Below are 27,012 nucleotides of genomic sequence, written 5' to 3' on the forward strand. Positions count from 1 at the left end.
CTTATAGAAAGTTACAGCTTCATAAATTTTTACAAAGTGAACACACCTCAGTTACTTCCAACTAGATAAAAAAATAGATCGGCGGAGAGTCAGCCGGTATCTCAAAAAACTCATTAGTCGGGACACTTGTAAGTCAAGGCCCCACTGTATAGCACTATCTTGATTTTCCTTAATTTTTGTGTTTGGCTACTTTGGCTCAAAAGTATGCTAGTGAGCACTGGCTGAGTGGCTGAGTTGACTGGAATGTCATCCTGTACACCAAAAGGTTGGGGATTCAGTTCCAGGTCAGTGTTCATACCTAGGTTATCGGTTCGATCCCTAGTCAGAGCACATATGGGAGGCAACTGGTTGATGTTTCCCTTTCACATCAATGTCTCTGTCTCTCTTTCTATGTCTCTCTCTCTCTATCTCCCTTCCTCTCTCTCTAAAACCAATTTTTTAAAAAATGTATGCTAGTGAAATCCATCTATGATGTGTAAAGCAAGAGCTGTTTTTCCTCATTACTGTATAACACATACAAATACACTTTATGGATAGGCCATTCAACTTTTGATAGATATTTAAGTTGGGTTTAGTTTTTGGTTATTATAAACTAGAGACCTGGTATATGGATTCGTGCACTGGTGGGGGCGTGGCCTGCAGTGATGGGCCTGCTGTGGGAGGGCTGCTCATCCTGGTCAGCCCAGCCATGCTCCCACTGTGGGAGTGCACTGACCACCAGGGGGCAGCTCCTGCGTTGAGCATCTGCCCCCTGGTGGTGAGTGCATGTCATAGCAACTGGTCGACTGGTCTTCTGGTAGTTCTACCCTTTAGTCACTGGGCTTTTATATATGTAGATAACACTTTGTATTCTCTTCACTACCTTGTCTAAAACTGACTCCTACTCTTCTTCAAGCAAATAACCTCATTAGTTATATTCCAGTGGTTTCACCCTCAAGATCTCCACTTTGGACAACTCCAGATGCTCAGTTTACTCATAGATCTCTGCAGGGGTACTGCTGATTACACTCTATTATTGACACTGGTACCTTTCTCCTATTATAAATTTTGATCATGTGAGAGAAAGGCCATGTTTTGGAGATCCACAGTCTGATATAAAAAGGGCACACACTGGCCACATTGCAGGAGGCAGAGTTGGGTTGGGGCCCTGGTCTGGCTGGACGGGGCGATGGCGGACTGGGCTCGCGCTCAGAGCTCCGGTGCCGTGGAGGAGATTCTAGACCAGGCGAATAGGCGGAGGGCTGATAGCCTGGCCTCCAAGGTCACCAGGTTCAAATCGCTGGCCCTGGACATCAATAGGGATACGGAGGACCAGAACCGGTACCTGGACGGCATGGGCTCAGATTTCATGAGCATGATAGGCCTGCTCACAGGGAACGTGAAGCGCTTTTCCACGATGGTGCGGTCTGGGTGAGACAACTGGAAACTGCTGTGGGGCGTGGCCGGGGCCTGATCGTGGTCTTCTTCATCCTCTCCTACCTCCTGTGGAGAGCAGGGACATGAGCCAGTGGAGCTGGCTCTGTGGGTGCCCCAGGCAACCAGGATCTCCTGCCCGGTGTCTGGCTGCAGAGGACCTGCTACCAAATACTGCTTTGAAGTGGTGACCGTGGCTTAGGATCCCCTCCCTTGTGGCTGGGAGACCAGTTGCCTCCGACCTGAGCTGTGTGGCTGGTGCAGGGCCCCAGGTGCTCGCGGCAGCGGCAGCCTCCTTGGAGCAGAGCAGCCGGGAACCCTGGACATGGCCGCCTGTGGCCCGCAGCCCTTCCCCAGCCCTCGGCTCTGACATCTCAAGGCTCCTCCACCCCATCCTTGTCTGGGAAAGGCGGCGTCTGCTCTCAGGTGCCTGGATCTGACGTGGGAAGCAGGTGAGGCTGCGAACCTCAGATCAGCGCCATCTACCCCACGTGGGTTCCAGCCCAGGGTGGCAGTTCCTCCTGCCCAGGGCTGCCGAGCACGGGGCGGGGGTGGCGGTGCCAAGGGCCCCCCCCCCCTCCCGCTCCGCCTCGACCTCGGCCTGCGCACCAGTCCCGCGACTGAAGCCAGACCTCCGGGGAAGAGCAGGTGGTGCGGGTGAAGGAGTGGAATGCAGTCCTGCCTGGGGGCCCCAGGCCCCAGCCTTCTGGATCTCGCAGCCATGTATCCAAGAGCAGAAATCTACATGTTCTCAGGATTGAGGATCCACCCAAAGAAGCGTTTCCTGGAGGCCAGGGCTCTAGAAGCAGGTCCCTTTGGCAATTCAGAGTCGGGCAGCGTGTGCATGTGTGTACACGTGGGCATGCACATGCGCGAGGGTTTCTATGGGTCTTGACAGCAGGCTTCCCTGCAAGGACCCTGTTGGTAGGACCCGTGGTCACTTCTTGAGGGTCCCTGGGTAATTCCCTCTCCGCCAAGCCAGCCCTTCCTCCCACAGGGAGTCCCCCGTGCTGTGAGGGAGCTCTGAGCCAGCCCTCCTCCCCAGCTTCTGCAGCCTGTCCTCCCGACAGCCTGTCCCTGGGCCCTAACTGCCCCCTTGGCTGGCCCTGTGCCCACACACACCAAACCCCAGCCCGGCTAGGCCAGGCCAAGCTTCTCACCCCAGGGAGACACCAGCGCCCTTGTCTTCACATGGAGCCAGTTGTTGGCTCTGTCCTTCCCTCCTTCCTTCCCATCCTCTGCCTTCCTGGTCTCTCCCACTACTGCCTGCAGACTGTCGGCCCACTGTCCACCTGCCTGCACGGTCACCCCATGGGGCCTGTTGGCTCCTGCCTTCCGCTGCTCCCCCGCCCCTCCTCCCAGCAGGCCGAGCTTGTCCTCACGGTCACTGTACTGTCCTCTCCAGCGCATCTGGCTGGGCCCCTCAGCCTCCAGGAGGGGTCCCCAGGGCTCTGCTCTGTCTGCCCGTCCCTTCCAGCGCATGCTCATGTCACCAAGCTCTCAAACCCACCTGTCTGGGGCTGCTTCCCGCCATGAGGGTCCAGCCCTGTGGTCCTGCCTGTGACCCCGGGCGCCTCGGCTCTGGATCAGCCTCTGCTCCTCTCCAGTGAACCCTCATGTGGGCTTGTGCACTTCACGCTGCTGCCGCTGCCTGCCATGCCTCCGCCGGGTCCTGCAGACAGCTGAGCCCACGCTCCACGGCCCCCACGCCTCCCCGGCCTGCGGTGCTAGCCTCACGCCCTGACAACATGGCTCAGCCGTGGCACCAGGTTCCCACGCCCAGGGCTGTGCCTCTCCGGGTGCAGACGAGGAGTGCAGGCTCTGCGTCGCGGACAGCCTCCAGGAGGCATCCTGCTCTGACTCCTCGCTGTGCTTGCCCACCTCTCTGTCTGTCTCCAGGGCCCCTTGCAACTTCAGCCATTTGGGGGCCTGGACTTCTTGCTTCTTGTTCTTGAATGAGGTTGGATTCCATGAAGGGGGCGCGGAGCCCGCTCAGCACGGGTGTGCTGTGTACACAGCACCTAACTCTGTGCTGCGGAGGGGGGAGGGGGGGTTGCCAACACTGATCCCTAAGAGCAGCCCGTATCATGTGAGGACGACCTGCCAGGCTCCCCCACAACTCAAGGACAAGACAATAAAAATTTGGAATAAAAAGAAAATTTGCACACACTGATAGCAAACAGATATGGGATCAAATTTAGGATTTGAAATGTAATTTCTGTATAAACTTATGCACATGTCATTGATACTGTTTTTTTCATCTTTGAAATGACAAATATGTATTGAATATTTGTCATTAGGAATAAAAGGAATAATTGTCCATCACAGTACCTGGAGTACACATATGTAAACACATACAAACATAGACACACACACACACAATAATCACAAATGGTAGCTATTATTAGAAGAAAACAATAGTATAATAAGATTAATTTCTATATTAGTAATACCTAGTAGAGCACCTGACACAGAGTACACATTCAAAAGTATTTCTTGATTTTACTCATCTGTGGGATATAAAAATGAAAGCAACAAGAGAATAAAGAAGAAGAACAAACAAAAACCTGGAGACACAGACAACAGTATGGTGGTTATAAGAGGGAAGAGCCGTGGAGAGGTAGTAAAGGCTAAAGAGGGTTAAATATATGGTGAGTGAAGAAGATTTGACTTTAAGCAGGGGGCACACAATGCAATATACAGATGATGTGTCATAGAATTGCATACTTGAAGCATATATAATTTTATTAACCAATGTCACACCAATAAATTTAATTAAACAATAAAAACAAAAGTGTATATAATATTTATATAAAATAACTCATTTAATCCTAAATTCTTTTTGGTTAATCCTCACTCAAGGATATTTTTTCATTAATTTTTGAAAATCTTTATTGTTAAAAGTATTACATATGCTCCTTTTTTACCCCCATTGACCTCTTCCAGCCCACCCCTACACCAAGCCTTCACTACCTTATTTTCTGTGTCCATGGTTATGCATATATGCATGAAACTTCATTGGTTGATCTCTTCCCACCACTCGCCCTCCCCTGCTTTCCCTCTGAGGTTGGACAGTCTGTTCAATGCTTCTATATCTCAGGATCTATTTTTGTTCATCAGTTTATTTTGTTCATTAGATTCCACATATGAGATCATGTGATACTTATCTTTCTCTGACTGGCTTGTTTTGCTTAGCATAATGCTCTCCAGGTCCATCCATGCTGTTGCCAATGGTAAGAGTTCTTTCTTTTTTTACAGCTGCATAGTATTCCATTGGTAGATGTACCACAACACTTTTTATACACTCATTGGCAGATGGGCATTTGGGCTGTTTCTAAATCTTAGCTATTGTAAATTGTGCTGCTATGAACATAGGAGTGCATATATTCTTTCTGATTGGTGTTTCTGATTTCTTAGGATATATTCCTAGAAGTGGGATCACTGGGTCAAATAGGATTGGAAAATTGGGCAGTTGCATGCAAAAAAAAAGAAGAAGAAGAAGAAAGAAAAAAAGGAAACGAAAAGAAAGAAACTAGGTCTACCAACTTACACCATACACAAAAATAAACTCAAAATGGATAAAATACTTAAATTTAAGACATAAAACCATAAACATATTAGAAGAAACCATAGGCAGCAAAATCTCAGACATTTCTCATAACAATATGTTCACCAATACATCTTTCAGGACAATGGAAACTAAGAAGAAATAAGCAAATGGGACTATATCAAAATAAAACGCTTCTGCACTGCAAAAGAAACCATCAACAAAATAACAAGAAAGCTCACTGCATGGGAGAACATATTTACCAATGCTATATCTGATAAGGGTTTAACCTCTAAAATTTTTAGGGAACTCATATAACTTAACAAAAGAAAGATAAACAATCCAATAAAAAAATGGGCAAAGGACCTCAATAGACACTTCTCCTAAGTGGACCTACAGAAGGCCAAGAGGCACGTGAAAAATGCTCAGTCACTAATCATGTGAGAGATGCCAATCAAAACAACAATGAGGGACCACCTCATACCTTTCAGAATGGCCATCATCAACAAATCAACAGACAGACAACAAGTGTTAGCAAGGATGTGCAGAAAATGAAACCCTCGTGCACTGCTGGTGGGAATGCAGGCTGATACAGCCTCTGTGGGAAACATTATGGAGTTTCCTCAAAAAATTAAAAATGGAACTCCATTGATTTTTTAGATAGAGTGGAAGGGAGGGAGAGAGAAAAAAGGAGAGAAACATCGATGTGAGAGAGACATATTGATTAGTTGCCTTCCACATGCTCTATCCACTGAGTCAAACTAGGGCTTAGTCCTCATTTTTAATGAGGAAAAGCTCTTCTCAAGAAAATTAGTTTTGCTCACTCATCTTCATGCATTCAGTGTTTCATACATGGGCATTTTACATAGAAATATTTATTATTATAAATAGAAAGCATGTTTTATAGATTTATAATTAGATAAATGAAATTTTGATTTGATGGGGCATGGTCCAATTCATTGAGAAAAACATATATTTAGACCAAAACTAATTATTTTTCACCATCACAACTAACTTTTTAAAACATTTTTCTTTCTTTTAGGTTGGGAATATGCTATAAAATACCCAACAGGAAGTAGGAAAATTCCCATTAGTTTATTGTATTAATTCAACTCTTCTCACAGCCTTTAAAAACTGGAGAAATAGCTTTAAAATCGGCCTCTAATTTTACCTCTTAATCTACTGTAATCAACCATATGGCTCTTTTATGAAAAACAGTGTTGATGTTTGTAAACATGTGGTTAGTTGGCAGAAAATTAATAACTGAAAGAATCCTCTGCTTTTCTGTCATTAATGCTTTAAAATGTCACCAAAAATCCCATGTAAGTAAGTATTCAGAAGGCTTGTTTCCTCTGACATAACATTCAGGCATGCTAAAACCAAATAAACTGACAGGGCTTAAGGAAAGAAAACCATCAATATACTTTAACAGTGAATACTAGTTGTTGGCATTTTCTGCTTAGAACCCACAATCAAAAGGCTGAACAAGCAGATCTCCTTTCTGTTTCTATCTCTAAACACACATACATATATACCTTTGGATATGTATATGAATACATGAATACACAAGATTTGCCAGTTTCAGTAATTCTTGAAATGTATATATCCACAATATAAAGCATGATTGTAGAGTGATGGAGATCCATACAGAGTTGTAAGGAAGGATCTTGTTGGTCATCTATAATTCTTAAAATTTTTCCATGTTTAATGGGCTTTGTTAATTCATTCGTCAGTAAATATTTAATGAGTTTTTAGTATGGGCCAGGCATGCTAGATAGCCAGAAAAGATAAATAAATCACCCTCAAGGAGCTCTTAAACTAGTTGTAGGGAAATACACATAAATTAATAAAATATAAAGCAACGTGATAAGCACAAAAACAATGTGTGAGTTGGCGTAGTAATAGGAGGAGGAGGACTAATATGTTAGAAGCGGTAGGAGTGATAGGTAGCCATGTGAGTGTGGGCTTTGGGAGTCTATTTGCTGACATCTGAGCTTGGGCAAGTTTTTAAGTTTCTCTGTGCTTCAGTGTATATTTTTTACAATGGGGATGCAACACCTACAATAGAGTTATTACACACAAAGCTCACCTAGAAGAATATTTGGCATAAAGCAAGTGCAAAAAAATATTTATTAGCATCATAACATAAAGCATAGGGAGTACACGGCATCTGTAGAGACTGCCCTGCATACTTTACAAATGTCATCAATTTCACCCTTGTAAAACCTTGTGAGTTTAGTATTCTTATTCTAATTTTATAAAAGTAGAAATTGAGGCTCAAATATACTAGTGACTTGTTCAAGGTTACACAATGAGTAATTTAAAGAACTAGAATGCAGTCCAATCCTCCAGTTATTCACATTCCAAACCAAGAGTTTTGACAGCACGTAAGATGGATCAACAGATGGTTTCTTTGAAATTTGCAAACTACTGATTGGAAGTGGGTCTTTTGGTTTGAAAACTGAAGCACAAGTATGCATTAGCTGGTGTATAATGCATAATAAAGTAGAGAATGTCTTTATAATACGTAATAAAGCATCCTGAAGTTTCATTCCAGGATAAAGGAACAGAATGTCAAAGACGTTAATCCATGAAGAACTTGGCAGTTTTAGTAATGAGAGGAAAGTTCTGTGTTACTAGTGTGAGGGGAAATAGCTTTTAGAGTATGAAAGTTCTGGTAAGCAGATCGTGCCGGAGACAATTTTAGTGAACATTTACAGAATCAGCTCATCCCAACTTCTACAAAATTAATGGGGCCCAACTCTGAACCTGTTGTGACCACATTTTGAATTCCTCTCTGGAGAGGCTGTTCAGGCTAATGATTACAGATTAAGCATCTGTGTATTTTCAGTTGAGGTGACTTCACCTCAGTCTGTGAATTAAAACAAGGCCATTCCCCTAGTCAGTCCATTTTACATGGCATCAAATTCTCCAAAAGGTGAAGCAAAGAGTTCCTGATATCCGAAGGCCAAGTGAAAGGTTGACAATGACATGACAATCTAGTACAGCAAAGAATCCTCTTGTGTATTATTGAATAATGCAAAAACTTTTTACTTCCCACCACTAAAAAGAACATACCCTGCTCACAAATTAACTGCAGCTACGTTAATTTTACATTAAAAATATCATTAGGATGACCTCTGATCCTTCACTTCTGTCACTGTCATTAGCCTTGGGGCATTTGGCTTTCCCACTTCCACAGATCTAATTTAGCAGCTTAACTAGTAATGCTAAACATTTCACCTGCTTTCTATTTTTATGTTTTTGGCATCCAGTGTCACATAATGAGGGTGTTATAGATTTTATCCAGGTTAATTTCTCCTACCACACACTATGGCAAAATATACCCTGAGTATATTTTCAGATTGCTTGTCTTTTATGAAACTACCCTCTAAACCATACAGTGGGCCTCATATTATTTTCTTTTACAACTCATTTACTGAGCTTTCTTATATACTTTTGAAGTAGATTTTATATTTTATATTTTTTTGCTTTCCCTCATTTCTTCCATTACTGTGAATTTTTATAGAGTTACAAACTAGCCAAATTTATAGTAATAGTAAAGTATTTTTACTATTCATAATTGACTGAGTGTACACACATAAATGGGGGTCCTAAGTTAAACTGGGAAGTGGCATAAGATTTTTTAAAATTCGAATTCTGGAAACACATAGGAGATGTGTGTCTTTTCCTCCCACCCAAATGGGTTGCCTTACAGTTGGAGTTAATAGGAGTAGCCAGTTTACACAAAACAAATGTGCAGTGACATACAAGGAGCTTTCCAAAGATAATATATTGGTATTTTTAAAAAGTTCTTTCCAGAGGTACTATGAGTTATACATGAATATCAAGGAGAGAAGACAGTAGCAACTACCTGGTAATCATTTGTGCTCTTACAGAGCTAAATACCATCTGGCGCACATTCTTAATATTTCCTCCTCAAGCACCTTAATAAGCTCTACCATTGACATACCATATGTCTCTCCTAGATGGTAATAACTGTATAAAAAAGAAAAACTGAAACATAGCTGACATGTACACTAACAAGGCATACTTAAATTGCATTTGGGCCACTGCATGGATAATTCACTCTGACTTTGCAGAATTTCAGTTTGCTGGTATTTAAACCTGTGGTAGGAACTCCATTGTAATGAAGTTAGTTAGAATGCAGTTTGTTAAAAAATTGATTTCAGTATAAGATCTGTCACACCATGTCTGCCAAAACTTAACCATCACGGACAAATTGTGAAGTTAAATAAGTGGTTATATTATGTAAATTATATTCATTTTCCCCTTATTATACATTTTATGAATTTCCGATCTATTTTAGAAAAAATAATTTAGTTGACTGTTTTTATATTGTAAAAAACAACAACAACCCACCAAAACCAGGAATATATTCACAAATTAGATTGTGACCTCACAAGAGAGACATATATTGATGCAGCTCCATCCCTGAACAGTGCCTAGCATATCGTATGTGCTTAATGAAAATTTACTTAATGAATCCTGGTCGGGGGGGTCAGTTGATTGGAGCATCATCCCATACACCAAAAGGTTGCAGGTTTGATTCCTAGTCAGGGCACATACCTAGGTTTCGGGTTTGATCCCTGGCGAGGGCTCGTACAGGAGGAGGCAACTGATGGATATTTCTCTCTCACATCAATATACCGATGTTTCTCTCTCCCTCTCTCTCTTCTCTATTTCTCTAGCTCCTGTCTCTAAACATATCCTCAAGTGAGGATTTAAAAAAAAACTTAATGAATGAATGAAAAAAATGTATGCCCTAATATCTCAATTGAAATCAACATCACTTTGTTCTTTTCTATTTTTGTTTGTTTCATATTATTAGTCTCAAAGTAGTAATGTCAGGAATAAGGATCACAGTTATCTAATATCACCTCAATCCTTCTTTCATTAATTCAACAATTGAGCTTCTATTCTTTGCCAAGTATTGTACTCAATGCTAGGTAAACAACACAAAACAAACAAACAAAAGACTCCATCCCTCCCTCTCCTATTCTCAATCAGCAAAATGTAAATGCAGAATTGGGATAAAAATAGTGACAGATGTCCATGCAATAATTCTAACTACAATGCTCTCCAAAGACAGAATGTGTCTATGTCACTTTTTCTCAGTCATTCCCTCAACCACTAGTCTGGCACATTAGGCAGCAAGAATTAGATAAGCTTTCCAACTAAAGGCTGATGAAATTAAGATTAAAATGTCATGCTACTTTGAAGTTTCTTATATGAAAGAATTGTGAAACAAAATTAAAGAGTTGAGTAAGAATAAATTGTGAAGCTGGAAATTAGAAACCAAAGTGGAACTTAATTAGTAATGATACACTAGTTGAACATAAGGTTTAATCCAGAAGAATGAGAAAAGAAGTGACACAGAAAGTGAGAAATAACTCAAAAAGTTAGAGGTATGCATAGCTAGTTAACAGAGACAAGTAACAATCTAAATGTCTTAGAAAGTTCAGGAATTGCTGTTTTTTTGTTTGTTTGTTTGTTTGTTTGTTTTTTCTTACAAAGAATAAAAGCTACCTGAAAAATAAAAGTACCAAGATTTAAAAATCTCAGTTTGAATAAGGATTGAGATATGAGTCCCTGCAAAATATAACATTCAGTAGTAAAATATATTAAGAGATAAATTTTAGGAGATGGGTATATTAAAATAAGTACTCTGACTTTGCTCAATTTTGCCTTTTAATATTAAATGGCTCTTCTGTGTGCCAGGATTCCCATGTCACATTAGTTTGAAAAGCATTGTGTGAACAGATGGAATGCTACTGAAGTTAAACCTGCAGGTATGCGTTGAAAAAAAAAGGAAAACAATTGCACAAAGACACACCAATTCTGAATTCTAATATCACTGGTTATTTTCCACCATGAAGAACAAACTGAAAAAAAGTATGCCTTAATTTCAAATGAAAAAGTTCAGTTAATTGCAAAGCTGGCTTATATCCCATGCCCTAGAGTTCCAGGCCAAGTTATGAAACTGACTCAGGGTTTTCAGTTTAATTTATTTTTTCCCCTCTTTATCAGTAAACCCCAGGATTTGGACCCTTGGAAAGGCACCTTTACTTGAGAGAGGGTGTGATTAGCAGAATGGCTCAATTCATCCAACAGTGACATCTGCTGTCCATTCACTACACATACCAGGCTGCTACATAAAATAATCTCAGGGACTAGGAATCATTTTGCACCTATGCAGGTAATGCAGTCAAGTTGATATTACGGGGAAATAGAAATGAGGCATTTTTTTTTCCATGAAGATATGTTGGGCTTCAGTTCTTCCCAGTAAAAGGGTGTAGATTATTTTTAATTTATTTTAAAATAATGTTTCACATATAATTATGTTAAAGAATAAGACCTAAAGCAAATAATAAACTAAATTTTCTGAAAAGAGGTAGATATAAAAGCATATGGAGTAATGGTAAATTTGAATATTACATTTCTATCATTTAAACATAAATAAATATTTGTACACTTCCAAGGTAGCACCTTAGATCTAAGTCATTCTCTTAGACACAAGAAGAAAATCCTATATAATAAAAGCCTAATATGCAAATTGTTCGACCAGGAGTTCAACCAGGAGTTTGACCGCTCGCTATGACATGTGCTGACCACCAGGGGCAGCGTGGAACATGGCAGTGTTGGCGACCCAGAGCTGGCAGCGGGCAGCAGTGGAGGTGCCGCTGGCCCCAATGGGCCCCGACAAGAGTGGGACCGCAGCAGGATGGTGGAGCGGGTGGCACCAAGCCAAGGTGGGTGGGAGTGGGGGCCCAATTGCCCCTCTGATTGCCCTGCAGACGATGACCAGTGGCTGTGGCAGGGGGCGGGGCCACTTGCCTGGCTCCCAGGCACTGAGGGAACTGGGCAGGGGGTGGGGGTGTGGCCCCTATTGATTGCCCTGCAGGCGGGGTGGTAGAGCAGGTGAGGGGGCAGCGCCAGGCCGAGGCTGGGTGCCAGGCAGGGCTGCGGGGCTGTGAGGCTGGGGGCACAAACTGGGGCTGCGAGTCTGGGAGCGCAAGCTGAGGCCTGATCCCTGCAGGCCACCCTAAGCGACCCACCCGTGCATGAATTCGTGCACCGGGCCTCTAGCAATAAATTAAAACCGTAAATTTTCTTTTCATCAAGACCATGAAACAAAGAAAGACCCCTCATTCTAAGTTATATAACATGCCATTACAAATAATACTGAACTGAGCAAGAAGCATCATAGGGAATTCAGGATTTGGTAGAAGAAAGAATTGGAGGATGGAGGGGATCTAATGGTGATAGATCACTAAAATCCACAAGCATATACATACCCAGAAATAGAAGGCCCCAGCCAGTGTTAGAAATGCTGAAGCAGCGCTAAGAGCTAACAGCAATGGAGTCCTCAGGGAAATGAAGAGAGAATGTCCAACAAAAATACCCATTGGGACCCAGAAAACACATAAAATATAACTTCTAACATTGAGTGAATCATTCTGGGTGGGAAAGGTTGTATCCCTTTGGGCAGGGCAGTGGGAAACAGGAAAGGAAACTGGAAATGGCTCCAAGCCGGCGTGGGTTCTGGGAATCAGAACAGCAGTGGCTCTATAATATCCCCAAACATGAGTCAACGGTCTTTCTTTGTAGCAAATGATGAGAAGGCTAAGCAGCCACAATGATATAAATTCTATAACCTCTTTCCCACTTCCTACTAGAAACTCTTGCTATTAGCTAGTCAAGGGCATTCAAGATTCCCATATGAGGAACACTAAAGGAATTTACTTGGCATTCAAGAAAGATACTATAAGAACATAGTTAAAAAGGAACATATCAACTCTCTTATCATTAGAAACATGTTGCTATAAACCAGATGACAAATATAACGAACATGTGTACATGCCAACATAAATTCAAACAACTTAAAACATATAACGAGACCATGAGATGAAATACACGACCTTTGGGAAGAGATAGAGATAAAATCAAACTAGTAGGATTTATGAACAAAAGAGAATTAAAAGACAAAATCATTCTGGAAATGACTAAATTATAAGGAAAACAGGAAGATTGAGCCCCCCAAAAGTAAGAATTGTAAAGAGAAGAAATAAAAGAAGGGAACAAAATAAACAATCTCCTTTCTTATAAACAAATAAACAAACAAACCAAACCAACAAAAAAAAACACTACACAGAAGTATAGATTAAAAAATACTGTCTGTTAGGCAAAAGTATAACATAGAGTCAGATACATTTACATTATGTATGTCTGTATTACCTTTATGTTCAACTCCAAGATAAATCCTTGTATAATAATTGGACTTTAGTGATTAAGAAAGCATTATTTGGTAGCTTATATGCAAAGGTCAAGTCACTAATAAAAAAAAAGAAAATCAATGGGGCATAAGAGTTTTTCACAGCAAAAGTTGACACTAGAAAATGGGAAGAAATATCTACAAATGAAGTTCTGAACACCCATACATGGAGGGAAAACTGTTTACAGTGAGGGTCTTCTTGAGAAATTTACCAGAGGGCAGACTTCAGTCAACCGATTTCTTATTTACTTAATTTTTATTAAATTTATTGGGATGACATTGGTTAATAAAATTACATAGTTTTCAAGTGTAAAATTCTGTAATACATCATCTGCATATTGCATTGCGTGTTTACCACCAAAAGTCAAATCTGCTTTCATCACTCCATATTTGACCCTCTTTACCCCTTACTACCTCCACCTCTTTCCCTCAGGGTAGCATCTGTGTTCATGAGTTTTTGTTTATTTGTTTTACTTGTTCATTTGTCGTTTTCAGTTTTATATCCCACACATGAGTGAAATCACATGGTTCTTGAATTTTTTCCATCTTATTTCATTTAGCAATGATATTATCAATATCCACTCATGTTGCTGCAAATAGCAGTATTTCGTCTTTTCTTATGGCTGAGTAGTATTCTATTGTATATATGTACCAATCCACAGAACAATGGAACAGAATTAAGAGCCCAGAAATAAACTTACATATATATGGGCAAATAATCTTTAACAAAGGAGCCAAAAACATACAGTGGAGAAAAGAAAGCCCCTTCAATAAATGGGAAAATTGGAAAGCCACATGAAAAAAAATGAAACTAGACTGCTATTTGTCAACATATACAAAATTTAACTCAAAATAAATCAATGGCCTAAATAAAGGACCTGAAACAATAAATTACATAGAAGAAAACATAGATACTAAAATTATGGACTTTGGTCATAGAGACATTTTATGAATTTGACCCCAAAGGCAAGGGGAATATAGGCAAAAACAAATATATGGGACTGTATCAAACTAAAAAGCTTCTGCACAGCAAAAGAAACCACCGACAAAACAAAAAAGCAACCAACAGAATGGGAGAAGACATTTGCAAACAATATCTCTAATAAAGAATTAATATCCAAAAAATATAAAGAACTTATACAACTCTCTCTCTCTCTCTCTCTCTCTCTCTCTCTCTCTCTCTCTCTCTCTCTCACACACACACACACACACACACACACACACAAAATCAATTAATAAGTGGGGAGAGGACCTGAACAGATGCTTCTCCCAAGAAGACATGCAAATGACCAACAGATATATGAAAAGATGCTCAACTTCACTAGCTATTAAGGGGATGCAAATTAAAATTACAATGACATACACCTCACACTGGCCAGAATGGCTATTATCAACTAGACAAGTAATAACAAGTGTTGAAGAGGTTGTGGAGAAAAAGGAATCCTCATTCCCTACTGGTAGGAATGTAAACTAGTTCAACCACTATGGAAAACGGTTTGGAGAATCCTCGAAAAAAAATAATAATAGAGTTATAATATGACCCAGCAATCCCACTTTTGGGTATCTACCCAAAAAAGTTACAAACTTTTATTCATAAAGATATTTATACCCCTGTGTTCACTGCAGCATTATTCACAGTGGCCAAGACATGGAAACAACCAGTGTTATTAAGTAGATGATTGGAAAAAGTGGTTAACCTATTTCTGATTAGGATACTGCCAGCAAGACTAGAAGTGAGCAACAAAACCATTCATCTGTAGACTTAAGGGGAAAATGGTATGGAAAATGTAAAACACATTTTCAACTCTGACAAGGTACAAATGATCCAACCATAAAAATTAAGGGAGAGAGTACAGAATGTAGAAAGTAAGATTGGCTCCCCAATTGCCTCATACATATAATAGCTGAGAGTAACAGAATATTCTTAAGGCTCACGATTCACCCAAATTAATATAAGCACATTAAATATTACAAAGGCAAATATTAACAAATGTCCAATTTCAAAAATGGAGTAGTGCAGGAGAAGTAGAGAAACTAGAAATAGCACCTAATCTTAATTTTATTGCCATTCATAGTGGGAGCCATTAAATAGTGATTTAAAAAATAGGGGAAATTTAAATACAGGTAAATTTATAAAAATGACTATAAAAATACATCTGCCCTATCAAGAAAATAAATTATTTATTTAAAATATTTCAAGTATATTAAAAGTCAACATTCAATTTTATGATACAATCAACATTCAACATTATGTGAGAGGGTGCAGGCCGGGGTCCCTCAGCCCGGGTTGCGCCCTCTCACAGTTTGGTACCCCTTGGGGGATGTCCGCCTACCATCTAGGACCCTTTGCTCCTTGCCGCCCATCTGCTTGCTGCTCCTTACCACTGGGCTCACTGCTCTTTAGTGCTGCTGTGGAGGTGGGAGAGGCTCCTGCCTCCGCTGCTGTGCTTGCCAGCCATGAGCCTGGCTTCTGGCTGAGTGGTGCTCCCCCTGTGGGAGCACACTGACCACCAGGGGGCAGCTCCTGCATAGAGCATCTGCCTGTGATGGCCAGTGCACATCATAGCAACTGGTCATTCTGGTTGTTCTGCTGTAACAGTCACTTAGGCTTTTATTATATAGATACAAAATTATGCCAAAAAATAATCAAAAATGGTTTTAAAAAGAGTTTACTAATACAAATAAGACAAATGCAAAGGAAAAGAATCATCAGCCTATTTTTCCTAGCAAGTTATTCCTTACTTATGATTTTATTAATTTTTAAAATTTTGTTAAGAAACTTATTTATTTCCAGTATTTTTATTGATTTTTTTTTCTTAGAGAGAGAGAAAGGGAGAGGGAGAGAGAAAAACAACAATGCAAGAGCAGAACAGTTATCAGCTGCCTCCTGCACGCCCACTACTGGGGATAGAGCCTGTAACCGGGCATGTGTGCTGTGGGGGAATGGAACAAATGACCTTTCATGCACAGGAAAATACCCAACCAACAGAGCCACACTGGCCAGGGCAAGATATTTAAGATTGCTTCTTTCATATTCTTTTCTAACAATTCTAATCTTACAGTTCTAATCATTTTTTGTTTCTGTTATTTCTCTCATAGTATCTATTTTCCTTGAGTGTTTTATTTTTTAAAATTTTGTTTTGTTCTGGTTTTTTATTGAGATAATAACAATAAGAAATTCACAGCACTGCAGGTTGCCTCTCCAAATTTTGACTACATTTCATAATCCTCCCACTTCTGTTTACTTTTCAGAGACCTCTGTTAGTTTTTTATTGAAGTTTTTCAAATTTTTAGTTGCAATCAATGTAAAGGATAGTCTATAGCTTATCCTGACACAGTGGGCTGGGAATCCATCTCATTTTCTTAAAAAGGTTATTCCTCACTGTAACTTGTAGGATGGAATACATATTTGGAGACATAAATTTTCTATGACATGGGAAAATCATTTAACAATATAAGCTTCTATTTCAACTAATACAGAAGAGATATGGTTGAGAGAACAAGAAAGTTGACAGTAAAGAACTCATATGGAAAATCACTTCAACAAACAATATAATCCATCCTACTCCCAAGATGAGATATTTTGTATCAGTGAAACTTCAAAGAGATATCATTTTCACTCAGTTAATCCACCTAAATTGAGTCAGCAACATCTTATGATCAACCATATCAAAAGTAGTTGATAGATGAAATGTCATTAACAGAATGAGCAGTTATCCATCACTCAGTAAAAGTTCATCCATCACCCATATACCAAACTCAATTCTATCTTACACTAAACACACACATTACACTGAAAACTGTCAACTTCTGAGGATCTAAAAACTTTTCTTCCATGGCTATGTGATCACCTTCAAAGAATGAATACAGAAAGTTTATGAATGATCAATAAAACCAGGCTTCAGTGACACAATAATAATGTAATGAATACCAAAATTATAACTTACACTAAAAATATAACACTCATTTTACTGATAATATCTGATAATAAGGTTTTCTGTTAAGCAAACACCCTTTTATACATATGATAATATAATCTATACCAACATTATATATGTCAAATGAAATAAAAAAGGAAAGAATCTAACATAGATATTGACTTGAATAATTGTCTCTAGTGTATTATTACAAATATGCGTAATTATTATAAAAGTACAGATGAATAGTGATTGAACCATTAGAAAATAGACATTCCTGAATATGGATGTATAATCCAATTAATCATTCCCAAATAGAAGCTAGAGGTTCTATTTATTCCCTTTAATCAATTTGATTATTTATCAATTGTGCAGTTAGCTATTTTTAATGTCCCCATAAAAAAACTTAACAAAATTATTGCTAGAGAAGTCTTTGGATGGCTCATATGATTTTTTAATATAGCTATCTATTGTGGCTGGAACTTTAAAATATATGTATTTTTTTATTGAGTACAGAGAGGAAGGGAGAGGGAGAGAGAGAAAGATGGAAACATCAATGATGAGAATCATTGGTTGGCTGCCTCTTGCACGCCCCCTACTGGGGATCGAGCCCACAACCCAGGCATGTACCCTTGATCAGAATTGATCCTGGGACCCTTCAGTCCACAGGCCAACACTCTATCCACTGAGCCAAACTGGCAAGGACTGTGGCTGGAACATTATAAAATAGGTTGATTCATTTACTGGCTACAATTCAGATGCAGAAGACTTGAGCAATAACTCACCATAAAGTAATTCATTATTTTCTTCTAAATTTTATGTCATACATACACATATATTCATACAAAAAGTTAATAGTGATGAAATTCTAAGTGAGATGAAATATAAAGCCTGTGGTGAAAAATTACATATATGTAGCCAACAAGAGTTTTCTAACAACCATACTTTTTTAAAAATAAATTTCCACCTCAAGTAAATGTGAATTTTCATTTTTATAATATATTGCATATTAAAAATGAGCTGTGCTTTTATTGATTTTGAAAGCAACACTTCCAAGTATGAAAGTAATAGCTTTTTGATTCATTCAGTCGGGATGAGTTAGACGTTAAAAAGAAAGGGAGAATTAATCAGAAAGCCTTGATATAAGACCTATTCATAGTATAGATTTTCATTTTTGTGTGTGTCATTGTTCTCTTTTTGGAGACCTGATGGACTGTTTGCACCAGGTTGAATGATAAAATGACTACGACTAGAGATGTAGTAAGTAAAGATATATAAGAATTAAATCTATTTTGAAAGTAAAGGTAGAGATCAAATTTTAAAATTGTCCCAGTATTCTGAACAGAAACGGTACCTTTTTTTTCAAGTCAGGAACATACATAAATCAATTCTCATAGGAAAGAATAAGTCAAAAGTATACCTAATCAAGATTAAGAATATAACTTTGCCTTGTTTTACCAAAGAGATATTCTAGAAAATGTACATGCAAATGACATCTGTTGTCAATCAATTACAAATGAATACTACACTCTGGTTTTAATAGTAACATTTAACTTAAGTGATCCAGGAAACGTCGCAAGTTCCCACTCTGAGCCAGCCACTGGACACAAATGGAACCTAGAAGAAATATAATCCCTCTTCATCACTGAAATAAATCTAAATCAATGTGAGAATTCCATGGTGGCTGCATACATAATTCTGAAGCACCAATCTAGAGGTGTAAGGCAAGCATGTCAAACTCAAAGGCTAACACTGGCCAAATAAACAAGGTTTAATGTATATGGGCCGCAAAAAACAAAAGCTTCAATTTTCATAGAAACGTAGGTTTACTTTGATAGAGACATGCTGGATACAAAGGGCTGAAATAAATGAGTAATCGTTAACATAAAATAATAGAACATTTTAATAAAAATTAATATTTTTTTCTTGAACATTAACTTATCAGACACTGAATAACTACACAAATTAATAAGCATAACGCAAATAAACCTATTTTACTTGCCTCCAAAAGCAAAATGTTTCCTGTTGCACAAAAATACTCGTTCTGGGCCACATGCAGACCACCGGCCGTGAGTTTGGCATGCTTGGTGTGAGGTTTTCAGTCCACCTGGAAGGCCAAAGGGAGTATAGCATTGTCCAGAAATGTTAAATAGACTATGGAGTGAGAAGACCTAGGGCTGAATATTCTGGGATCATAACATAACCAGGATGATTCAACAACTTGACCAGAAAGGAGAGGATAGAGACAGGCTAGTAACTGGAGGGAAATAAAGAGCTGAGGGAAAACTGGAGATAGAACTTAGAGAGACTTTACCATGTCAAAAAAAAGTCCAATATAGAGAAATGTTGATGACAAAACACAATTACTTTATAAGGATAAGTACCTGTGGAGGTAGATGAATTGGCCTCAGATAGAGGAGGGTGTCATTTTGTGTTCTTACATAAAGAAGAGAGAGAAAAGGACAGAATCCAAGCATTTGTATCAGTTACAACTTGCATAGTTTTGGGATTTTTTCAGGACTCCACAGCAGTCCAGGTTTAGGTGAGAAGGTAGACAGTTGTATGAATGCAGAGGGGATCTGTCAGGTAGGAAGAAACAAGATAGTAGAGTTGAAAATTTTGCCAAGATCTGTTAAATGATGGACAATGGCATTTAGATTGGAGGAATAATGAAAACAACATAAGGCCGTATGAGCCTTAAAGGATGGGAGGTTTAAACGGCCAAAAATCAGGTAGAGTGAAACCAACAGGGTGAGAGAGCTGAAAGGAGGATAGAGAGGTTTAGAATTTCTGATTTCAGCAGTAGAGGGCTTTTGGTTTCCTTCTTTCATGGGTCCCATAAATCACCAGTTCCTGCCAGTCCCATCTCTTTTAACTCCTTCTTCAGGCACTGTGGCAAAACCTTAGTTGATGACCTCATCCTCTCATGCACCTGTGGTCTCTTCTGCTGGAGCCTTCAAAACAGCCTTTCTGTCTCCCATCTCACTTCCTCTCAAACTGATAGATCCTTTAAAATCTCAGAGCAAATTCTCTGAAGTACAAATCTAATGAGGTCACCTGTCTGCTAAACCCATGTTAAAAATGACATGATGCCAGGTACAATAAAAAATAGTTCTCTCAAAGGCTGTTTAGGGAAGTAATATTGGTGAGATATGAACAGTAGTATCTGGTACACTGATTTACTGGTTGGTATTGCATATGGCAGAAAGATAATTCAACCCAGAGATCTGAGTTTCAGGCTATGTCTTATATTGCCCAATACTCTCAGAACACATAAAACATCTCTGAATCTTGATTTATTCATATGTAAATAGGAAGTTAAGCTATTTCTGAGGCAGCTTTCATTTTATAAATGCTATTAGAGGCCTGTGCATGAAATTCTTCCCTGGGGGGCGGAGGTCCCCCTCAGCCTGGCCTGCAACCTCTCTCAGTCTGGGACACCTTGGGGGATGTCTGCCTGCCAGCTTAGGCCCACTCCCTACCATCCCTCTCACAGTCCAGGACCCCTTGCCCCTTACTGCCCACCTACTCGCTGCTCCTTAATGCTTGGCTCACTGCTTCTTAGTGCTGCTGTGGAAGCAGGAGAGGCTCCCGCCATCGCCGCTGCACTTGCCAGCCATGAGCACGGCCTCTGGCAGAGTGGTGCTCCCCCTGTGGGAGCACACTGACCACCAGATGGCAGCTCCTGTGCTGAGCGTCTGCCCCCTAGTGGTCAGTGTGCATCATTCTGGTCGTTCTGGTCATTCTGCTGTAATGGTCGCTTAGGCTTTTATTATACAGACTAGAGGCCTGGTACATGACATTTATGCACTGGGGGGTGTGGGGGTTCCTCAGCCTGACCTGCAACCTCTCCAATCCGGGAGTTTCTGTCTGTCTTTTCAATCATATGAGCAAATTGTCTGAGACCCCAACTCAGTCTGGTTTGTTGCTCACAAAACAATAGAGTTTTTGTGTGTGTGTGTGTTTGTTTGTTTTTTTTGCTTCATTGGTGGAGATTTCCTGGAAGTTTTAGGATATCTTCCCTTTAATTTTTCCTAGACACTCTGATTTTACTTATGTCTCTCACCTTTGCTTTCCCTCCATCCTCCACTGCAACAGTAACTTGCTCCAGGCTCACTTTGCTCTAGTGCAGTGGTTCTCAACTTTCTGGCCCTTTAAATACAGTTTATCATGTTGTGACCCAACCATAAAATTATTTTTGTTGCTACTTCATAACTGTAATGTTGCTACTGTTAAGAATCATAATGTAAATATCTGATATGCAGGATGGTCTTAGGCGACCCCTGTGAAAGGGTTGTTCGACCGCCAAAGGGGTCATGACCCACAGATTGAGAACCGCTGCTCTAGTGTCTAGGACAGTGATGGCAAACCTTTTGAGCTCGGCGTGTCAACATTTTGAAAAACCCTAACTTTGGTGCCGTGTCACATATAGAAATTTTTTAATATTTGCAACCATAGTAAAACAAAGACTTATATTTTTGATATTTATTTTATATATTTAAATGCCATTTAACAAAGAAAAATCAACCAAAAAAATGAGTTCACGTGTCACCTCTGACACGCATGTTATAGGTTCGCCATCACTGGTCTAAAACTACGATTCCCAGCATTCCTGATTCTCCACATGCTCTGGGCTTCCAGTTCTGGTCCTGGGCTGCCACCAAAACTACTATTCCCAGAATTCCTGGTGCTCCCCATGCTCTTGGTTTTCCCTTCCTGCTCTGTCTCTGTCCCATGGCCTCCCACTCTGCCAAGTCCTCCAAACTGTCAGCTCTCCCTCTCTGCTCTCCATCTGGCGGCTTGGGGAGCAAATTTCCCCAAGCTGCTCCACTCTCCACCAGCTCTCCCACTCTGCTCTCTGCCCGCTGGCTTGGGGGGCATGACTCCCCAAGCCTCTGGCTCTCCTGCTCTGCTCTCTGCTGGGAAGCTTGGGGGAGTGACCAAGGGAGCCACATTCCCCCAAGCTGCTGGGTCTCCACCCGGCGCCTGTGTATGCAAATTAACACGCCATCCTTGTTGGGTTAATTTGCATACTCACTCCTGATTGGCTGGTGAGCGTAGCGGAGGGATGGTCAATTTACATGTTTCTCTTTTATTATATAGGGTGATTTCTTAATTCCCTATCAGAATCATAGGCAGTTCTATGTAGATAAAATTCTATCACAAGCTAGTCTGCATAAAAGATGAAAATGGAGAGATTTCTACTGCACAAGATAGCATCCTTTAACAGATTTCTTTTTCTTACTTTAACTTTTTATATCTGAATAATATTGCATTCATATACATATTGCAAATATATACAGAATCCCCATAGGTCCTTTAACCAGCTCCCCCTAACACAAAAATTTTGCCTAACCACAGTACATTGTGCAAACTAAGAATTTAATGTTAGTACAATATTATTGAGTAAAACACAGACTACCTTCAAATTTCACAATTTTTGTCACTAACGTCCTTTATCTATCTAGGATTAAATCCAAATTCAGAATAAGACACTGTATTTAGTTTTTATATCTTCTTGGGTTCCTATAATCTATAAATATTTCTGTCTTTCCTTATTTTTTTATGAATTTTACAATTTTGATGAATAATGGTCAGATATTTTGTATACTTTCCCTCAATTTGAGTTAGTGTGATTGATTTCATGATTAGACTGTAACGATGGACTGCGGGAAGAAAAACACAGTGGTAAAATGCCTTTCTCATTGCATCATATCAGAGGGTAACATCAACATGACTTATTATTAGTGATATTAACTTTGAACACTTAAAGTAATATCTGCAAGTTTTTCCATTCTAAGGTACTATTTTTTTCATTTTCATTATTTGAAGCAAGTCACTAAGTCCTGGGGTAAAGTATTTTTCTATTTTTCAATTAATAATTACAGAAATATTTATTGATAGATATTATCAGGCAAGAACAAAAAGCAGGGGTTTTTCTAATATGACTGTAGTTATATTTTTACTTAACTCCTAAAATGTTGTAACATCTAAGTAATTATAGTAGTCATTTAAAGAATTCAGAGTTCAACTGCTACAGAAATATATTTTTTGTATTTATAATAAATTAAAAACTGAGTATAATATTCTTTTTCACTGTTAACAGAAACACTGAAAATGATCATTACAAGGATATGTTATATAATTTTAATCATCTTTCATCTTTTAGTCAATGTATAGCAACATTAGTGTATTTAATTTTTATTTGAACATTTTTACTTGTTTACATTAGTCAATTTTTAGATCATACTGAAGTAATTAAGAGGTAAGTGTTTTATGAAAAATATATCATCTAACAACTGTCTTTTTATTGAAATTATTGAAATATATTTCACATATAACATTGTATAAATTTAAGGTGTGCAATATGTTCATTCAAAATATGTATATATTATGATTATCATTGCAGTGATAATTAGTACTTCTATCTCTTCACAGTCTTATCATTTCCTTTAGAATAAATAAAATCTAGTCTCTTAGAAAGTTTTATGGTTATAATACAGAATTGTTATCTATATGCTGTGTCTGAGATCTCTAGGACTTATTTACTACTTGTTGCAAGTTTGTAACCTTAAATAACTGGCTATGACTCCACTTCCCATTCCCTGGTAACCACTATTTTATATTTGTTTGTTTGTTTTCAGATTCCACATATAAATGATATCATCAGATCAATGGAATAAAAATGGAATAAAACGGATGATATACGCCCCCCAAGCCACTGGGCAGAGAGCAGAGTGGGAGAGCTGGTGGAGAGTGGAGCGGCTTGGGGAAATTTGCTCCCCAAGCCGCCAGACGGAGAGCAGAGAGGGAGAGCTGGTGGTTTGGAGGACTTGGCAGAGTGGGAGGCCATGGGACAGAGACAGAGCAGGAAGGGAAAACCAAGAGCATGGGGAGCACCAGGAATTCTGGGAATAGTAGTTTTGGTGGCAGCCCAGGACCAGAACCAGAAGCCCAGAGCGCGGGGAGCATCAGGAATGCTGGGAATCGTAGTTCTGGTGGCAGACAGATCTCTTAGACCAGAGATGGCAAACCTATGACATGCGTGTCAGAGGTGACACACAAACTCATTTTTTTGGTTGATTTTTCTTTGTTAAGAAAAATATATATATCCTATATAGTAAAAGCCTAATATGCAAATTGACTGAACGGCAGAATGACCAGTTGGCGGGTGGCAGGGCCAGCGAGCAGGTGGCTCCAGGCCTGCAAAGACAGGTAGAGGGAGTGGACAGCAATCGGGGGGCGGCAGAGGTACGATCGGGGGGCAGGGCCAGCTGCTCTGCAGGAGGTGACTGGCAGCGGTGGCAGGGCAATGGGGAGGCAGAGCTGGCCATTGTCTGGCTGGCACCATCCCCAGATTGGCCCACCAGTCGCCTCCCGCAGAAGGGGACCAGACTCCACGAGGAGCTGGCCTAAGCCATCAGTCAGACATCCTCCAAGGGCTCCCAACAATGCGAGAGGGTGCAGGCCAGGCTGAGGGACCCCCTCTGAGCGCACAAATTTTATGCACTGGGCCTCTAGTATATACTATATATACATCTATATATGTATGTGTATGCATAAATATATATAAAACAGTCTCATATTCAACAATGAGAAAATGGCACTGCTATTTAAGTATCTTTCTTAAAGAGAGAAATGCGATGATTACATCTTCACTTCCCATCCCTGAACCTTCTGGTAACAGGATGCTCTTTTAACATTGACCACTAGGCAATGGCCATGATCTGTAAACTGGCATTATATCACTAGAACTTTTGGCTAGAAGGAACTAATCTTAGTACAGATCCCTGAGCTGTGGGCTGCTTCAAATCTGACTGGGCTTATTCCAGAAGTCTCCAAAGATTCCCCTTGTATTTGAAATAGCTTCAGTTCATAAAATATCCCCCAAATAGTTATCAGATATCTGGCCAATATAAGAGAGTCATGTTATGACTACTTACTCCTATGTCCTCATTCCTTTATACTGTAGGAGAATGGAAGGGGTGTAAGGTCTGGACTTCCCTAGATAACACAGTGCCTTATGTCCTTTGAGTCATGGTTATTTTACCACCACCGTGACCACCACCCCAGATTATCTTTCTAGCTTCCACTTATATTTGCTTATATATTTCAGTCTAAATAAACCTATATACAATTCAGAAATAAAGTCAAAAATTGAAGCTAGTGTTTCTGTATATCATATCTTGGAAAATACTTTCTCTTTTCTAATGTATTTTTCAAAACAAGTCCAGCTACATTTTTTTGTAAAAGCTTGTGTGGAGAAATACAATCTGGAAAAAGTATCTGTAACCTTCATTACAAGCCACATAAGTCAATAGATCTTCATGACAGATCTTCAAACCTATATAAAAATCAATATTAAGGCATTTACCTGTGAGGATTTCAACATTGTGCCATAGATGTTAACTCGTCCACTCCTCTCCAAATATGCTCTTCTCTAGAAACAGAGCTAAGTTTAATCATGAACTTCACAAAAAAATGGACCTTTATTTTCCAAAATATTTTTAACATTTTGAAAAACAACCAGTTGCACTACTTTTTCTCACTCATCAAAAAATGTGTTTATGTTAATCAAAGTAAAGACATGTGAATAAAAATAATTTATGAGAAAGAGGACTCCCAAACCAATAGAACACCTTTATTGGATGTGTTTGTCATATTATCATTGACCCAAATGTCTTATTTGTTGAGGGATATAGCCATGGGTGATACAGTAAAAATCATAATTTTATAATTTAGTTTAGGGAAGAAAAGATGTACTGTGCTGCTTCCATTATGAGTGCATTTGGGTAAAAACGTGAGCAATGCATTAGCCAGTATGCATCCACATCTGCTTAATAAAACAGCGCATGGTGCAGTCCTCCACCTCTGGGCTTAGGATATAAGTTATCAGCAGTATAGAAGATATTCTTGCCTGTAGTGGTAAATTTGTGTAATTTGAAAGTCTTGGTAGTAGGCAAGGAATAATGAACTATTGGCATGGAAAATGTCAAAATTGCAATGGAATTCATCTCCAGGCTATGAGTAGATGACTCCCAGAGCCCCATAAGAAAAGCATACAGACTCAAGTAAATTGACTTCCATGACTTAAATTTGTTCCCTCCTGTCTATTTTTTTTAAATAAACCAAGCCAATTGAAGAAGAAACATCTGTAGTATTATTTGAGATCCTAGAGCAAAAATATGTTAATGAGATGAATATTTTGTTCTAGGTTCTCTAGATAATGGAGATGCTGGGTACATCCATTTATGTGATGCACTGAATTTTGTAATAAGAAGACTGCATGGCTTAAGAAATTTTGAAAAACGCACACAAATAAACATATTTTTGCTACAAGGTTCTTTATCTTTGGCCAGATATCTGTGGCAAAAAATAATGCATTGTGGTCATCAAAACCTCTTTTCTTTTCCCCTTGGACACAGGAGTATCATTTTCTCCAGCTTCCCTTACAGTCTAAGTGACCATGTTGTTGAATTTCTGTCAATGGAAAATGGGGGGAAATGCTGTAGATTACTCCCAAGCCAATCACATGAAAACTTCCTTGTGACTTTAAGCTTGCCCATACCTCCAACTGAATAGAGAGCACTGAGACACATAATGGAAGAATCCAGCATGGTAAAGCCCTGTGGTCTACTGTTACTAGATATTATAATGAGACAGAAACTTGTTGCAATAAGCCACAAAGATTTGGATATGAATTATTATAGTAGTCTGCCTGTCCTAGTTGACATAGCTGCCATTATGTCTAAAATATTTGTACCCGATGACTAAATCCGTTGGTATTAGGGTAGAGATAGGAGTAGGAAATGGGGAGGATCTTAAGTTAAGCACTTATA

General features: G+C 39.5%; 2 protein-coding genes across 2 annotated transcripts in view; one reads left to right on the forward strand and one right to left on the reverse strand.

Moving 5' to 3' along the window:
• GPC5 (glypican 5) overlaps window positions 1-27,012 on the reverse strand; it is a 588,333-nt gene that overhangs the window by 152,239 nt on the left and 409,082 nt on the right. The gene's annotated exons all lie outside the window — the stretch shown is intronic.
• BET1L (Bet1 golgi vesicular membrane trafficking protein like) lies at window positions 1,169-1,503 on the forward strand. Its single transcript, XM_023754720.1, is given in 2 exon segments — window positions 1,169-1,442; window positions 1,445-1,503. Coding segments are annotated over 2 exon segments (333 nt in total).

This window comes from Myotis lucifugus, unplaced genomic scaffold (genome assembly GCF_000147115.1).
Source record: "Myotis lucifugus unplaced genomic scaffold, Myoluc2.0 scaffold_64, whole genome shotgun sequence".
NCBI lineage: Eukaryota > Metazoa > Chordata > Mammalia > Chiroptera > Vespertilionidae > Myotis > Myotis lucifugus.